Genomic DNA, 19,014 nt, shown 5'->3' with positions numbered 1-19,014 from the left:
AAAGCGCAGCAAAACTGAAACTTCGCGAGGTAACGCGCGTTCACATCACGGCCGACCACAGACGCGTCAGTTTCCGCCGCGCGCTCTGCCTCGAGCTCTACAAACCCGACTGATACTAACCGTAACTGATGCTGTAGTGCGAAGGAAAACTACCAGCAAAATAAATCAGGGTGGTCTCATCGAGATGAAAACAGTTTCTGTTACCTACACATCTGAACAGTACTTATTTTGTTCAGCTGTGGATGACTATAAAAACACTTTTGCCTTGCAAAAAAATGCTGCAATAGTCATTCATTGCAAATATAAACCATAAATAGGCCTAACAGCGCGATATGGTTTTGAAGGTGTGATTATGACGCATCATTCTATCTCAGATTTGCTTTTGACCCTGTTGGGTAGGCAGCAAACAGCCTCAGACCGACATGCAGAAGGATGAAGAGGAGAGGAAGAGAGGGAAAAGTGATGAGACTGTAGAAAGACTGACGAACCGTGGAGAGTGTGGTTGTGTGAGGTGCAACAAGACTTTGCTTTTTTGCCCATGCCTAAAAACCATATAGTTAACTGACATTAAGTCCTTATTTAGGCCAACCAACATGACATTTTCACTATAGGGCAGAAAATAGAAAGAAGTTTGGTTTAATGCAGTTAACCAAGGTTAAGCCAGATGTAAAGAAAGTTTTAAGAATCAAATTTCCTACATGTTAGAAATGGATAATACACTTAAAAACAATTTGCATGATTATCCGTAACATTTTTTGGTTAAAAATGATCCAAAATGAATTTTTGAGCATGTACATAACCAGCCAGTGACCTTAGCCCGATTCACAATGGTACGCTTGTAATAATGTTTTCTAATTTGAGTGGTACTGGTAGGTTTCCGCGGGAAATTCGAGCAGCTAGTAGGCTGTATGGAGGATGAAGCAGATAATTTATGGTATAGTATGTACATCCACATCGGTGTGGTGACTGACAGCAAACATTAGATTCATCTGCGCGATGATAATTGAGGATAATTCCGCAAACAACTGCAGTTGCAGGTTTCAAACAGAGATGGCAACAAAGAGGCAAAATTACAGACTGCAGCTTTAATGATAACTTAGAATTAAATTATTTTCAACCAACAAACTATATTGATTGACAGGAACGTAATAATCTGTAACAAACACATTTTTAAGTTGATTACTCAAAGAAATTAAGTTGCTCCAAACTACTTGACTTTTAGTCCTGGAACCAATTAATCTTATCTTTTAGTTCAAATCCACAGCGATCATAGCACATGCTAACTTGTTTAGCATATAATGAGAAAGAGATTACTTGCCACTAACATAAGTGCAGTCATTGCTTATAGAGTCAGTAGTGTTTTCCTTCATGAAGTCTCTTAAACATGTCATAAAAACATCAACATTAACCAAACTCTTTTAAATGTCAAACATAATAGCATTAAACACTAACAGGTCTTTACTTTCATTAAAAAAAACAAACATAAAATAACACTTAATTTCAACATTTATTCTTCAAGATTGTTATCTAGTCCCATGAAAAGCATGCTGGGAACTAAAAATCCACTACCCAATTTCCAAAGTTTTCAAGACAATTTCATTGTTACTACAAGTTTTCTTTTTTAAATAATCAATTAACAGAGAATTTGAGTTTAAATTATGCACAATATTAAGTTAATGTAATGATCGACATTATTATGTAAACTGAACTCAACAAAATAATGTTTGCAACTTAAAATATTTAATTAAATCAATAGAATAGAATTTTTAAATTGCACCATGCATTTATTGTGGTAGCTGTGGTAACAGGTTGTCTTTTTAGAATGTACTTTTGAAATATGTTTAAAATGATGTGCACATGAGATGAGTTAGTTGTAGGAGATAGTTGTGAAACACAAAAGGAAATTATTTGAAAAAAGGCTGTTGTTTTTACCTATACAATGAAGTCAATGGGCTCCAATGTTGGACTCTATCATTCCAACACTGTAAAAAAAAAAAAAAAAAAATATATATATATATATATATATATATATATATATATATATATGATCAGTAAGTCATAACAATTATTTTTCCATTGATTTAACTAATCAATTCTTTTTTTTCAAATTCCAATTCCAAAATTCCAAAATTTAAAGGGTTAGTTCACCCCAAAAATTAAAATTCTATCATTATTTACTCACTCTCATGTCGTTCTAAATCTGTAAGACCTTAGTTTATCTTCAGAACACAAATTAAGATATTTTGATGAAATGCGCCAACTGCTTAACAGACTGACAGGGAAAAGAAAAAATTGTTGAATAAAGTCGTTATTTTCGTTTTGTTTTTGCACACACAAAGTATTCTCGTCGATTCATAACATTAAGGTTGAACCACTGTAGTCACGTTGACTATTTTAAAGATGTTTTTACTACTTTTCTGGACACTGAATGTGGCAATTTCATTGCTTTCAATGGAGGATAAAAAAAACTCTTGGATTTCATCAAAAATATCTTAATTTGTTCTGAAGATGAACAAAGGTCATGTGGGTGAGGGTGAGTAAATGATGAAGTAACCCTTTAACTAGGCAAGATTTTTTTTAAAAAAAGATTTGAAATGACTTGTACATTTAATTATACTTAAAAACTTCAGTTACTGCCTTACATTTTTAAGTTGAATTATGGGGAATTTTAAAACGTAACTATGTTACGAGGCCATGATTTTGTATAAATTCCTACAATGTGAATCGTACAAAAACCTATGATTATTAGAAAAAATCATACCGGTCACTGGGGCTTAAGCAGATGAGATTGTGCGAATTCATACAAATTAGCCACCAATTCGCCAAAACAAATTTCTTACAATTTTCTTAATCAAATTTCTGGTGGTTTTCAGTTTTTAGATGGATTTTATGTATTTTTTTTTTCTAATATTGGTATTATTTTATATAGACATAAATGTTACATAATTCAGAGGTGAATATTTAACGTAGTAGCCTACATTAAAAGAAGTTTTGCTTATTGTTTTCGGCTGTTTTGACCACCAATGATGAAATGATGAAAGTTTTTTAACTTCTAAAACACCTTGATGCAAAATAACACCTACACAACAGCAAATTTTTGAACTTTGCGAATGTAAATGTTTATTCATTTTTAAATACATTTTATTTATCATCAAATACAGAACACTGGATCATCATTTGATAACACTGCCATTTATATAATCTTTAGTACTGTCATTCTTAATAACACATCAGTAAAATTGTAGGAGAGAGAGGATGTAAGACAGGGAGACTACTGGACATTTACAGACTGCTGAAAGGAGGTAAGGCAGCTATTGGAGCACTATAGAGGAGATGATGTCACATCAGCCTCTGCTTTATGACTTCATGCCCTCGCTGGCCGTTTATTTAATATGGCTACACCTGAAAGCATAATGTGATGTGTATGAAATCTTGACCTTTGACCTCTGCTTTTGGGGTTGCTGTTTTGATACACACAGTGTTTAAAATACCACAGTCATACTACATTTGAAAGAAATTTCAATACAGTGCATAGTATGCATATTTTCTGTACGCTTGTAACACTTTGAGGACATTACATGCGCTATATACAAAAATAAAATCAAATAAATAAAAATAAATAAGGCAGTGTACTCCACATGTCTCATAAAAAAAAGGAAGGCAGACAAAAAGAAACAGGCCTTGTTGGAGTGATTTAGTTTACTACAACTTAAAACATATCCTGATATAGGAGGTGTGAAACAATACATGAGAAATGTTGTTTTGAACAGCTGTTTTCTTCAAACCCTACATTTATGCATTTTTGTTGTAGTTAGGAAACAAATTAGGGTTTCATTATGAACACTGTTAACACGACAACCTTAAAAACAAAACAAAAGGCGAGAGATAAAAACTCATAAAAGATGCAACAAAAACATCTCTGATAACAAAAGTTTTCAGCTTCAACCGGAACACTGATATAGAGATATGAGAAAGACTTTATACAAAGAAAACGGACTCATACTACCACATTATTATCACCACCACCATATTTTTCATTCATCATTTTTCTTCTTCAGATCACAAAGCAATTATGCCATTGTGAAAAAGGTTGAAATTTCAAGCTCAATGTGAGAGAGAAATGTGTTTGACCATATCAGACACCCCTTGACAAACTAAAAATGGTACGTTCCCGGTCAGGTTACAACAAATTACCTGTACAAAGCCTTTCAAATACTGTAAAAATGACTTGTTTAAAACAAACCCGACTCAATTAACAACAACGGTTACCAAACTCTCATTCCCTCAATTTCAAAACAGCCATTTCTGATTTCCTATTAGCAAACATTCTTCAGAAGCTAAAACTCACACCACAAAACCGTTGTGTGTTGTAATCAAGTTGTGAGGACAGTTTCCTTTGAATATCTGAAATCCAACAGTCCCAAACCAGAACAAGTTGATAAAATGACTGCTTGAAGAAGTTCTTCAACTCCTGGGACCCTCAGAGGTTTCACTTCGAAGACCACCAAGAAATGAAAGGTGCACAGCAACTTCCTTTACTTGCAAAGAACACTTCATAAACATTACACAGTTCTGAAACCGGTTTTGTGGATGCTTTTAAATGTTACAGAGGTCATTGGGGAACAGGATGTTACTCTAAATCAGAGTAAAAACCTAGCAGAGCAGATGCTAGAGGTGTTTAGTTTTCATTTGTACTCCAAAATGAACCGAAATAAAAGTCCATATGCATAAAATAGTATCATTGGACGATATTTTATAAGTAAAAGGGTTACAACAGTCAATTCCACACTAACCATTCATTCAACATTTTGCAGACAACAGAAGACAAATTTCAGTCGATACAACGCTGTGGTATGTTAAAACAGCAACCCCAGATTATCTAGAGCTGACAACAACTCAAAAGGAGATATGCGTTATGAACACACTTAAACGGCTTTCCATTTCATATTCAGCACATACTGTAAATGCTTTTTTTCAATGTCTTGTGATGCATCATAGTGTCAGAGATATAACTGAAAGCAGCTTCTCGCAGGTTTTTGTCAATAACCAGTAAAGGGTGCAAATGTCTCGTCTGAGCATAGGGACGGAAATGTTTCGCTCTCAGAAAGTCAAGTAAACACCTAAAGTGTCTGATAAATGCAACGATCGCCGAGCTTTAGTGAAATGAGGCAGTAGTGGGGAAGGGCAATGACACTGATGTACCATGTGTGGTCAGACAAACACGACATCGTAGACAGTACTGAGACAGATGGTTACAAAATAGCGGGTAGAATAATTTAAGTGACCAAACTTGATTAAAAGGAGGACAAGTGTATAATATATGTATATATACAAAATCGAACATTATTTTGTATCAAGTGTCCTTTAGTTAAGTAGTTTCGTTTGTTTGTAAACCTTCGTTAGTTCAATCAAATGCAAGCAAGCCGTAGCTCTACAAATCAATAACACAACCATGAGCAAGTCATCACAACTGCTTCAGGAAGTTGCTTTAGAATCAGCACAAACCCAAAATCTCACGCTTACAGTTAAAAGTCAGGATCGATAACTGACTTAAACGTGGAATTGTGAAATGCAAATCAAAATCGAATACAAATCTAGGCAACTCATTGCAGATGAGCGTCAAGTCAATAATAAGTTCACAGTATATCTTGGACATATAGATCTACTCTACATGGGAAAGGGGTTATCCTTGTGAACATATTAAATAATAATAATAATAATAATAATAAAATAACAAGAAATGTCATAGCAGCAGTTGTTTTTCTTTTTTAAACTAATCTCTTTTCTGGAGACCCTGTAGTTTTCAGGATTGGCACAGAAGAATAGTATGAATTATATAGTTTGGCCTCTGTATGCATGAAGTGCATGTACATTAACATTATTTAAAAAAACAAAACAAAAAAACATAAAATAATTAAACATATAAATAACATAAAAAACATTTGGCAATGTTGACACACAATAGTTTTCCTTTGCAATGGATTTTTTTTCCCATCCAAAATTTTGATCACCTTTCTTTGTTTTGTATAAAACACACACAAATACATGGATGAGCTACGGTAATATTCATCATCTATGTAACTATTAACATCCCTATTACATTATATAATACGACTTTGTTCATTCTCCTTCAGCCTTTACCTTTCATTAAAGTGATTGTAGTGTCTGTTGCGTTTGAGATAAACATAACACATCCTCTTCAGAAGAATACAGTAAAACGAAGAACGTCCAGGCTGAGAGAGGCACCGTTTCTGCTGCAAGCCTCTAAAGAAACAGTAGACAAAGAGAAAGATGGTCCCTACATTAGGTGCCAACCGAGCGTGACAATCCTATGATTTCCAAAGCCAAAGATTTGATTGGATGTTGCAAATCCAAACTTTAAGTGTACCAGAAGGTATGTATTCCTGCTTACATTTTCCCTTCCTCTGCCACCTCATTTCAAGATGGCTTTTGTGTTTGTGAAAATATTATGCTCAAAGGGATTGAGTGCGTGTCTGGTTAAACTAGGGTGCTTTCACACTAGCACTTTTTGTGCGCACACGGGTTTGACTGATGTCAGAGTTTGGTTCGTTTGGATTATGTGAACGCTGTTTTCCGAACTGGAGGTCTGGTGTAAGGTTCATGTGAACTCCTGTACGGTTCGCTGCTGATATCGTACTATATACCACTTTTAATGACGTATGATGCACTATAGCAGGGGTGGCGAATGTCTGACCTACAGAGTTTTGCTCCAACCCTGATAAAAACTCACCTGCCAGTAGCTTTCTAGTAACCCTTAAGACCTTGATTAGCTTGTTCAGGTGTTTAATTAGGGTTGGAGCAAAACTCAGCAGGACTGTGGTTCTCTAGAACCGACATTCGCCACCCCTGCACTATACACTATGTACTACGTACTCAACCGTGTAATTTATGAATTTTATAAGGTTATATTGTCATTCAACATCGGAGTCTACTCTGCTACGTAATTAAAGCTGCGACAGTTGAGTGCATGAAGCGTCTAACATTCCACATTCCATGAGATTAGTCCACTTTTAAATAAACTTTTCCTGATAATTTACTCACTCCCATGTCATCCAAGATGTCCATGTCTTTCTTTCTTCAGTCGAAAAGAAATTAAAGTTTTTGATGAAAACATTCCAGGATTATTCTCCATATAGTGGACTTCAATGGGCACCAAATGGTTGAAGGTCAAAATTACAGTTTCAGTGCAGCTTCAAAGCTTTCTACATGATCCCAGATGAGGAATAAGGGTCTTATCTAGAGAAACCATCGCTCATTTAAAAAAAAAAAAAAAAAAAGTATACATTTTAACCATAAATGCTCATCTTGAACTAGCTCTCTTCTTCTTCTCTATTTGAATTCCAGCAGTGTAGATGCTGCTAAGTGTATTACTGCCCTCCACAGGTCAAAGTTTGAACTAATTGTTATATACTATTGAACTAGCATATTGTATATGACAATTTAGAAGAAGAAGAAGAAGAAGAAGAAGAAGAGCTAGTTCAAGATGAGCATTTATGGTTAAAACGTATATAATTTTTAAAATTTATTTATATATTTTTTTTCAGAAAATAAGTGATGGTTTCTCTAGACCCTTATTCCTCATCTGGGATCATGTAGAAAGCTTTGAAGCTGCACTGAAACTGTAATTTTGACTTTCAACCATTTGGTGCCCATTGAAGTCCACTATATGGAGAATAATCCTGGAATGTTTTTATCAAAAACTTTAATTTCTTTTCAACTGAAGAAAGAAGGACATCTTGGATGCCATGGGGGTGAGTAAATTATCATGAAAATTTTGTTTAAAAGTGAACTAATCCTTTAAAGTGTACTTTTTCTTTTAGGAATTTGAACACACTCCCCTACTAAAACAGCACAGAACAGTGCACAAGTATGCGAACTGGGATGCACTTTTGTGTATGTGTGCGTTTCCACTCACCTTCCTGACAAGCGTGACTGATGCACTGCAAAAGCATATCTTCATATCTGAAAACTCAGCAGAAATAGACTCCCGCATTCTTTAAAACATTTACGGCAGATAGACGCAAGTGTCGTTATGTGCTGATGCTTCGAAAACAAAACCAAAGTTTCAAAAACCATGATATAAAAGTAAAGCGAGCATTTTGCGGCCTTCTCCTGTGTCGTGAGGAGCAATCAAACTAAGGTTCGGACCAGGCAAATGTGAAAGCACCCTTAGAGGTAGTCTCAGATGGCAAAAATTACCAAACTTTTTGGCACTCTGAGAGGAGAACAGTTTGACCTCTGTGTGTGTTGGTATATGTTACACAGAACTCCAAGTTCAGTCCTGGGAATACAATACATTTAGGAATTACATGTAGCGCAACAGACACACTAACAAAAAGACAGTAAAAGAGAGAAAAGACAGAGAAAGAGAGAGAGAGCGAGAGAGACACACAGAGGCTGTGTCCGAAACCGAAAGCAGCTGCCATGTATTTGTATGAACGTACCGCCTTAGGAAACTAGTTTCAGGCCAGCTTCCAAGACACCAAACGTCACGCCTAATGATCTAAAACAAATTCAAGTGAAGTTTAGACATAAACCAAAGACATAATTGTGTGACTAAAATGCAGTTTTGATGTGGAAATGGAATATTATGTTTTCAAAAACATGAAAAAAATAGACACTATGAATTTTTGCATTTCTTATGTCATTGTTTTCACGAACCGCCAATTCAAATGCACAGGATTGTGGCAATATTGTGAGTCGAACAGATGGAAGGCAAACATTGGATTCGGACATGTCTTGGTGCCCTCGTATTTTCATATAGTGCCAGTAAAGGTGGCGTTTTTTCAGATTTCGGACACAGCTAGATCGAGGGAGACGTATTCTATGAGAGTGTTGCTCTATGCTTCAGTTTCCTGCCCTACCTCTGACAGATTTTGGGTGAATGTACATAATCTCTCTCTCACGCTATATATGTGTGCATTTTGCGCAGTCTAATTTTGTCCTTTTTTAAAGTTTTCCATTCTCCTTGTCCCATAGTTTCAAGGAATCTCAGTTCTCAAGTCCTTCAGCACACACCATGCCCGGGTAAAGCTGCTGCTGGTTAGGCAGAGGGTCTTGGCAGGGGTTTTGAATGGTGTTCCTTTCCTCTCCGTCGCTGTCCGAGCTGCCTTGACTGTCCAGACGAGGTGACGAGTGATGCGGATACAGGGCGGTCACAGGCAGGTGGCTCTGAAGAGGGTCCTCGTCTGAACTGAGGTAATCGCCTTCTGCAGACGCTGGGCTTTCCAAACATAGGTCCTGATAAGCGCCACCACCGGTATTCTGGAACTTGGAGGGCTGTCCACGCAGCTGCCTGATCTAAAATGTTCAAGAGAAAGGAGTTGACAAATCCCATATTTCAGAAAATATTCTTACAAATACACAGCCCTGCAGAAAAGCCCAGGGTGGTTTATGCTGGATTAGTGCCTGTCAAGCCAGGGTTATTACAGTTAATTGAAATGAAAACTAAAACCATAAAAATGTTTTTTAAATAAAATTAAAATTACTTTAAAATAAACCGAAATTAAATCAAATATATATATATATAAAAAAACCTTAAAAACTTATTTAAAACTTTATTTTCATTTAGTTTAACATTATGTAGTAAAATATCTAAAAACTAAAACAAAAATTAATAAGAACTATAGACAAAAAAAGTGCATAACAAAATTACTAAACGTTAAAATGAAAATGGATAATCTAAAAACAAAAACTCATTAAAAACTATAATAGTAGTATCTGAATGAAGCGGTACCAACATATGGAAACTTAGTGAAGCTAACTGAACAAGGAAGTATAGCGGACTTATTTAAACTAATTAAAAACCCTGGTAAGCATCCAAAACACAACATACACTATGAAAGTGATGCAATTTTTTCATAACAATAATAAAATAACAACATTAGCTAAAATAGACACTAAAATAAATCACTGACTCACTTTTGACCCGATTAAAAAAAAATCTGAAAATGTTCATAACATGAGTTTGTAGTTTATTTTCTGAGAATCAAATAGCAATTTCTTTAATTATCTGTAAAATTACAACATTGACAATTAAAAGGTACACAACATACCGCATTTACCCCAATTAATCAGTTTTTTTTTAAGTGGTTGGTATGTTTCCATAGCAACAAGTGGCGGTTTCCAGTGTGTGCTGATCTAGAATTTAAGCACTGCTTATCAGAGCGGCGTTAAAGCAAAATACACTCATGAGATATGATTAAGATCAGTTTGTCACTGTTATTTCTCTGTAAATGATATGATCAATTTTTACACTGAAAGAAGCACTATAGAAGATGTGTGTGTTTAATTTTAATTGGAATTAAGTTGTTTTATCCATTTACCTATAAGTTTTCATCTAAAAGTATTTTTTAACCTAATCTGCCTCCATATTGATCTTCAAGACTTTTTTTTTGACATGTAACTTTTGTGGTACCATTTGTACGTTTAAATCTACAGGTGCCTTGGTGAATATATTTCGCGACTGCGAATGTGTGTGAATCATGTAGACAGTGGATTTTCTTGCGTGACAGAAATGGACCACAATTTTTTGCTCTCATTTCAGATCTTCCCTTCTGAGTCAGTGAGCCTAAGTGAGTGTGATTGCGTGTGTGTCCTAACATTCGTGAGAGCCTGAAACAGGTATTATGCTAAAATCTCAGATCTGAAACGTCATGGGTTTCCCAATAAGTTCTTTAGCAATTTGTGAGTGAAGGAGTGGGAGGGGCTGTGGTTAACCAATGGAAAAGCTTCCTGAGACAATCATCTACACAAGCCCCACCTCTCACTTCCTCTGTCTGGTTGATCTCGTTTCAGCCAAAACCACAGAGCAAAAGTCAGTGCACAGCACTTCCGAATTAGGACATCACCGAGATTTTTAAAAGTACACGTTAATGAAAAGCACGTTCAGTTCTGAAATGGTAAAAACCTGCAAGATGTGACAGAAAGTACAAAGAACGTCCATTGACATATGTACAAAATAAATAAATATGTGGATGACCTTAGACAAACTGATGGTTGTGAACTGCAGGCTAGTGACTGGTTTATGTTTATTGACGTGGAGATAACCAATGTACTGACATATATTGCTACCTAAAGCCCCCTTTTGCAATGTCTATTCAATGTATTTGTCAGCCACCATAAATACTATTAATTACTTTTTTTGAATGATTTAAATTTTCTGTGTAAATATTGATGTGTGTGATTTATTGTACATCATTTGATTAATTCATTGGCATTTCATGTAAAAGTTGGTAAATTATGGTATTAGCTAGTTAGTACAGCACTGAAACTGAGACATTTACCTCAATTATAATATTTACCAGTTATTTAACACTGTTAAAGTACAAAAATAGAAAAATAAAATAAAAACACTATCATCTTGTGTTTTGATGGAAAATGATTGTAAATCTTTGGCACTACAGAACATATGGTGACCTGATTTCATGGCTGAATATGAGAACGTAAAATGCTGATGTAAAATCTGTCCTTTGAAAGCGCCCACAATGCATCTCAACACAGTGATTACAGTAACCATGAAACTGGAGCATAATCACTTCACATTTGTATGTAAACACTGACACAAGCAAAGTAATCGAGTGAGAGGAAACGTGAGTGGCGATGACAAAATCAGAACGAAAAGAGGGATGAAAATGAGAGATGAAAGACGAAGTGATACATGAACAGAGAGGTGAAAGGGAGGGAAATAAATACAAGAGAAAGAGAATGTCAACACACTCTCACACCCCCCTGTCACGAAAGGTTTTTCTACAAATGAGCAAGATCATCACATGAAGTGCGTGAGACCGGGTTGTGACTGGGTGCGTGGGTAAAGCACCACAGTATCAAACCATCAAAGCCGCCTGTGTGTGTGAGGGCATATGGGGGGAATGGGGAAAAAGATTTTCGAGTGGTTTTTATTGTGGTTAGGGAGGGTCCCGGATGCCAAGAAAAGCACTACAATACCACTCTAAAACGAAGTAGACAGGTTACCGCTCATGGAGCGTACTAAAAATAATGGTGGCAAAGTGCAGACTATAAAACATATACCCCCCCCCCCCCCCCCATTTCACAGACAAAGTCCCTGTAAGTCATTTTAAAGTATGTGTTCTGAGTTTGTCACACCGCAGAAAAATGTGCTATTAACCACCCAGCCAAATTTGAATGATTAAAAAAATCTGCAAGTAAATGAAATAAGTTATCAAAATCTCGAAAATTTAGGCAGCGCTCTCTGCTCTCAAACGCTGGGGGCGTGTCCGCTGTCGGCACTGAAACCACGCCCACTCACGAGAGCTGCCGTCTCAACTGACTTGAGTCTAATCATGAGTCAAACATACTGATGCATATAAAAAGAATCATTTAGAGATTTGCCAATTTTAGTAGAGTTACTGTGGACTACCTACTAATTATAACATCAGCAACTTACACTCATTGGTGTGCACGTACTGCCGACTGTTGTCGAGTCGACAAATGACGGTGCCACGAGACAGGAGGATGAAGGCCGGGACGGGAGATACTCTGTCAAGTCAAGTCAAGTCACCCTTATTTATATAGTGCTTTTTACAATGCAGATTGTGTCAAAGCAGCTTTACATTGATAACTGGTAAATCATTTTTCCTTTTAAAGAATAGTGTCAATGCAGGCAGATCAAAAGCACTGTTGAATAAATGTCAAGGATACTGTTGAATATCAAATGTCAAGTCAAATTAAATTAAATTAGGGCTGCACGATTAATCGTATTTTATCACGATAACGATATCTGCTTCTCTCGATTGATTTGAAATAATAGTCACGATATTGGCCCGCTCTATGAAAATGAGCTGTCTGGCCCCATATATCATCGGTTATCGGCGGGACGGTAAGAAGGCCGAGGCGGGAGGGGGGCCGAGGTCTGTTCAGTCACATTCACCAAAAACAGCGGATTATCTGTGAACCCCAGCTGTCTGATAAAAGTTTGTATCTTTCATATCATCGTTTTAGGAAATTTAAATAAGGAGACTGAGCATATTGTATATTTTAACAACCATGTAATATGCATTTGCGTGACGAAGGCATTACTAGCTAAATGACACTGGAGATTGATCGAGTGAACCGCTGTAGCGTTAGAGGCGGCGCCACGCTCGGTGCGTCATTGACAGTTATATAGTGTTAGGGGAGGGGCCATGCTCAGGGGACGATGTGCGTCATTAGACCCCCGTTTTAGCTCCGCCCAAAAAATCCTGAGCAGAGACTTGGTGAAAAACTGTTTAACGCTCTACCTTCACAATTAAGCATTACACAATTCACAGTTTTTGTAATGTGTTTTAGCAATACATTTGTAACATTTATAATGTGTTTAGAAAGAATTCTCAGAATTGACTTTACAGGGACTTTAAGCTAGTCCTAGACTAAAATGCATGATGAGCTGTTTTAACTGAAAGTAACTTGCACGGACAGATCTTAAAATATGTCAATGCCATTGTTTTGTCTAAAGATGAACACCAGTAATGTTTTCTTCTAGTGTATGTTTATAAAAGCTACTTAAATATCCTAATTAAACTAAGGCCTAATCCTGGCTTAGGCTAAGCCCTGTCTGTGAAACCGGGGCATAAAAGAGCCATACTAATAGAAATAAATATGAATGTGCCTTTTTAAGAAAAAGAGAAACCAGGTTTGTGTAGTACTTAGGGATAAATAATGTAGGTTTTTTTTTTTTTTATAAAGTTATGGACTTTTTTCTGATCACAGATTATGATGCAAGTGCAAAGATTGTGAGAGATAGCAGCTGAACTTGCATACTAGTGCATGTGTTGGTTTGTGAAAACCTCACCTCATTCTTGAGTTCGGCGATCTGCTGCCTCAGTTGAGTTATATACTGTTTGGAGTCCGAGTGATTCAGCTGACCTTGGATCAGTCCTTCCTCTTTCTGTGGGCAATGCACACACATTTACATTGAATATACATAGAAAACAAACCAATATGTAACACACACACACTTGATGGTCAACCAATATTTTCCAATATTGAGAGAGCTAATGTAATACTGATATTTGCATTTATTTAATGAGATGTAATTGCTAATATTTCCTAAAAAACATAAAATGTGCATTATATCAACTGGCAGGAAATACAACTTCTGTTAAATAGTCAAGTAGACACGGTTATCACACCTATGTTGCAATGTAGGCCTGTATTTCTCACCTGTATTTCTAGCTCGGCTATCTTTTGCCGGAGTTCAGCCATAGCAGCCATGCTGTCAGCTTCTCTTAGACGCACTGCCATCACCTCTTCTTTGCTCTAAAAAGCAAGACAGCTAAATTATTTATAGAAATCAAAACCATTTCTAAAAAAAAAAAAAAAAATCTTCTTTCTAATTAATATACTAACCTAAAATGTAATTTTGGTTGTCGTCTATCTAAGTCTGTTTACTAGGAATGCACTGATATTAAAATTCTGGCTAATACTGATAAGGTGATAATTATTTCCTGTTATGACTAATGACCGATAAAAGGCATATATTAAAATTCTGTACTATTATGACTAAATAAATAAATAATAAAACATTAAAAACTAAAATTAATAATTGTAAATGATACAAGTGTATATAGTATATAATCTGTCCTTCCTGTATTGTATGACTGTGAATGCTTTGTACCTTGCAGTCAGACTCGGCCTGCTTTCTCTTCATTTCGTTGAGCTGGCTTTGTAGTGTTTTGTTGTGAGAAAGAGCATTCTGCAGTCTCTCCTGCAGGCTGGCGCTCTCTTGCTCATGTCTGCCGATTAGTTTACAGTTGATCTGGTTCTACGGAGACAGGAAGAAAAGCTTATGTGTGTTTGTTTGGTTACTACACCTTCTCTTAAATTTTGAAGGAAACAAAAAAGTTAAGTGCAATTTATATCATGTACACTGCGTGATTTTCAAAGTCGTGAAATTGCTGTTCTTCTCATGATCGGTGACAGGGGGTCACACATTACACAACATTTCAATAGGAAGAATTGCTGACAACTCTGTCTGGTCTACAAACTATGTTTTACAACCAAACACAGAAACACAAGAAGTGATGCAAGAAATAACGAAAAATCAAGTGTAAGACGAGTTCTTGTGCGAGACTGGATTAATTCCTGTTACAGTAGCCTGCAAGAAGTTTGCGATCCAAGGTGCTGCTTTGCTGACTTGCAAAGAAAAAGACAAAAAGAAAAAAGAAGAATATGAAGAAGAGAGAATGGTTGCTTGCAAGTGCAATGCTTGCTGATGTTCTGTTGCAGGTCTACTTTTCCCACTGAACTTATCCTTGCCTATCCTTGTATCTTGTCTTACTCATTGGCTGTAGGTTGTTGCTGATGTCATTTCCAGTCAAAACACATTTTACACTGCATGAGTCAGGCAGACAGGTCCAGATATTTAGCATGCTAAATATCTCTATATAGCATGATGATATATCATGCTATATATAGATAATACACACTATGCGATTATCACTCATGTGAACGAGCACTGATTTGCCTTTGATTTCGGGCATTTGTAAGCGGTTACAAAACTGTTGGCGAGTGAAAATCGGGGCTCAAATCATGCAGTGTGTTCCTGCCATAACTAATGCGTCATGATTCATACATGAAAAGTTTCACATAAAAAGTTTAATGTACAAATAAGTATGCATGCATGATTACTTAAGAGTACACACTAATTTGTTATGTATACTTTTATATTGCTATATGCATTGTTACATTTCAAATTCCATATATAGGCCAGGGTTATTATCGCTAACTAAAATTAACACCATAAAAAAAAAAAAAATTGTTGTTACTTGAAATAAAATAAATGTTAAAATTAAATAATGTTAAAATGAAATAAAATTAGGGGTGTCAAATGATTAAAATATTTAATCGTGATATATTTAATCGTGATTAATCGCACGATTGTCATGAGTTAAATCATGATTAATCGCAACATAAATGCAAATTTTTATCTGTAATATTTACATTTTTTTTCCGTCACAAAACATCGAAAGCTCAGCCGAACATCTGATCATAGCTGTAAAGGGTGGGTTTTCCATAAATACAGTCAAACCAAAAATTATTCAGACATTTTTAATATTTTTGATATATTTTTATTAGTGGGTGCAGGACACTATAGTTCATTTATGTAAGTGAGGATAGCAAAATAAACTGTGACATATTATACCCAAAAATTCTTCATACAGTGGACTACCAGTAAAACTGATAAAAATTTGGAACCAAAAATTATTCAGACACTTTGACCTGACCATGTTTTGCTTTAGTGTTATCTCACATAATTAAGATAATTTTTTTTCTGACACAGTTTAACTCTGAGATCTTGTCATATTTTATCACCATTTTTTTTAAACTATAGTGAATAAACTGTATTAATGAATGAAATGTTCAAGCTGTCTGAATAAATTTTGGTTTGACTGTATATTTAGTAGTAGAATCAATGCAAGGACTAGAAATCTATTGGGGTCATCCTTTGCTGAAACTTCCTCATCGTCGTGGAGAGCGCAATTCATGGCTGCATAGCAACGACAGATGCCATGGGAGTGCAAGCGCTTTGGAAAGAAGGAGCTTTCCAGCTGCAGAATATGCATGCTGCATTAATTGTGCGTTAATAAAATTAGTGCCGTTAAAATGAAATTGAGTTAATGCGTTATTAACGCATCAATTTTGACAGCCCTAAATAAAATATATTAAAAAATGTATGTTTTATTTCAGATAGTTGCCAAGGCAACATTTCTCATTTTCATTTAGTTTAAGTTGAAGTAATAAAATAACTAAAACTACTTTAAAAAAAAAAACTATTGAGACATAAAAAACTACTAAAAATGACAACAAATCATTAACTAAAATTCTATAAAATATATATAAATAAATAATACATTAAAAATGATATACTCATTACAGCAGAGATAAAATATAGCATTAAAAAAACTATTTTTTTTATCAGTGTTATTAAATTAGTGTTTTTAAAACTTTAAGTGAGCATTAGATGATGGCAAACATAATCTAAATGTAAAAATAAATAAAGAATTTAAAAAAACATCACGGATACTAAAATAACACTGATATGGGCTAACCTGGCTCTCCAGCTGCAGGTTTTTAAGTTTGACCTCTTTGAGTTCAGCCTGACCCTGAGCCTCTCGCAGTCTCAAACTCATCAGTTTATCCTGCAGCTCATTCAACGCAATCTTCTTAGGAGACTCTTTCCAATGGCCTCCTCCTCCTCCACGAGACGTATGGTTCTGTCACAAAAAAAAAATTGATTTGCATTTGCAAAGACTTAGATTTGAGGACATGTAGAGGGACCAATAGAGTAATGAAATGGGGGAAAATGGGAAAGAATTCCAGAAATTCATACTTTTTTACAAAAGTCAAAACAATCAACAAATGAAAAAGACAATGTAGTAAAATTTTGTCAAGAGTTCAGAGGATTTGGACAGAATTTAGACCAACTGTTAAGTAGAGTTGTGTAGACTGTAGAGTTCAGTAGGGTTCTATAGAGATTCTGCACCTGCCAGCAGTGGTTGAGATCAGTGACGGCCTCTTGCATCTCTCTGAAGGAACGTAGAGTCTCCTGCTCTCTCAGTTTCACCAGCTTTAGCTCCTCCTGCAGCTGAGCTACATTAATTTCATCAGGCAGAGAGCTGTTCCTCTACAATACACAGACAATATTCCCTTAAGTACTATACTTCTGTACCAGTTAGTACTAAAAAGTGGTGAAAGAATACAATTTTTTTTCCATACAATTCAAAATATTTTTTTCACTTATCACTTGTGCATGCACAAGCCATATCAGCCGTATCATCGCCACTGGTGATCTAATCATTACCACTGGTGCATAAGCATTTTTCCATTTCATACTTGACAATTCTGACTAAAAAGTCAAAGACACACACACACCTTCTCCAGATCGAGCACTTTGTCCTGCATTTCTTTCAGAGCACCGAGTAGTTCTGCCTCCTGTAGACGAGACTGTTCCAGCTGAGTCTGCAGCCCACTCACAAACTCCTCTGTATACTACAGACAGAAAATGGATTGAAACATTGGTGAGTGCAGATTAGGTTATAATGGCTGCCATTACATCAGGGTATATCAGTATCAGATAAGCATTTTGAACAACAAAATTAAGCTTTAAACTGTAAAAAAAGGGAAAGTCTGTATGGAATACAGATTTTTACTTCCAGAACTGCTCCCATGTAGCTTTGCAAATGATGATCACGGCAATCTCATACTACTTATTTATTTTCTATACAGGGCTTGACAAACTTTTTTGCTCAACAGCCACTGTGGCTAGTGGTTTTCTAAAGTTACTAGTCACTCAACATTTTCACTGGCCACAATTTTGACATCGTTATCATGGGGGAAAACTGCCATATAGACATTTTTAACATTATCTGCCATAATTTAGCAGCAGGTTTATTAGGCTGCTGTCACTTTAAGATTTGAAACACCGATCCATTATACTGTTACACATGCGTTTTCTTTCTCAACACTTTACTTTCACTTAAAATATAACTTAAGGCATCACCAACTCTGAAGCGGCATAATACCACAAAAATGTGCATTTACACAGAACGTTTAATGCTGTTCTGAAGCGGCATAAACGCATTTACACAGGAATTAAAATCGCGGGAAACAATGCTTTGAACATAAGTATTTCAAAACTAAGAGTTTTAACAAAATTAATTTAAAAATAATTAAATAATAAACAATTAAATATAACTCGAAATAAAAAAAAATAAGAAAATTTAAAGTAACAAGTTAGTAAACTGCGTGCTATATCTCACGCTTTGATGTTTGTCATAAAATAAAATTGAACGATGCAACAAAATTATTCATTATTACACCGGGTAGTTCACAACAGGATTAAAAGAGGTCGAACATTTTTTTTTTCTTTTTCAAAGAGACAGAAACAACAAATGATGCTAGCATTTGCGTGTATCAGGCAGCAGCAGATCACCAGACAGACCGTCGTGTGTGGGTGAAATATCGTCCTCAAGGAGATGATTTTTGGAATATAAT

At 35.7% G+C, this 19,014-nt stretch overlaps 1 protein-coding gene across 2 annotated transcripts in view; it reads right to left on the bottom strand.

The window, feature by feature from the left end:
• Positions 1 to 19,014, bottom strand: part of evi5l (ecotropic viral integration site 5 like) — a 61,043-nt gene that overhangs the window by 4,020 nt on the left and 38,009 nt on the right. The window contains exons 14-20 of one of the 2 annotated variants that reach the window (XM_067403221.1): positions 17,893 to 18,009; positions 17,504 to 17,644; positions 17,070 to 17,234; positions 14,636 to 14,782; positions 14,182 to 14,277; positions 13,811 to 13,906; positions 9,115 to 9,321 (exon numbers count right to left, since the gene is read on the bottom strand). In XM_067403221.1, the coding sequence (XP_067259322.1) occupies positions 9,115 to 9,321; positions 13,811 to 13,906; positions 14,182 to 14,277; positions 14,636 to 14,782; positions 17,070 to 17,234; positions 17,504 to 17,644; positions 17,893 to 18,009 (969 nt within the window). Of the gene's footprint in view, positions 1 to 7,788; positions 9,322 to 13,810; positions 13,907 to 14,181; positions 14,278 to 14,635; positions 14,783 to 17,069; positions 17,235 to 17,503; positions 17,645 to 17,892; positions 18,010 to 19,014 lie in introns of those variants that run through there. The other variant, XM_067403220.1, reaches the window with a different exon arrangement.

The sequence above is a fragment of the Chanodichthys erythropterus genome, chromosome 12 (genome assembly GCF_024489055.1).
Source record: "Chanodichthys erythropterus isolate Z2021 chromosome 12, ASM2448905v1, whole genome shotgun sequence".
Lineage (NCBI taxonomy): Eukaryota > Metazoa > Chordata > Actinopteri > Cypriniformes > Xenocyprididae > Chanodichthys > Chanodichthys erythropterus.
This window is presented reverse-complemented; position numbering and strand designations above follow the sequence as displayed.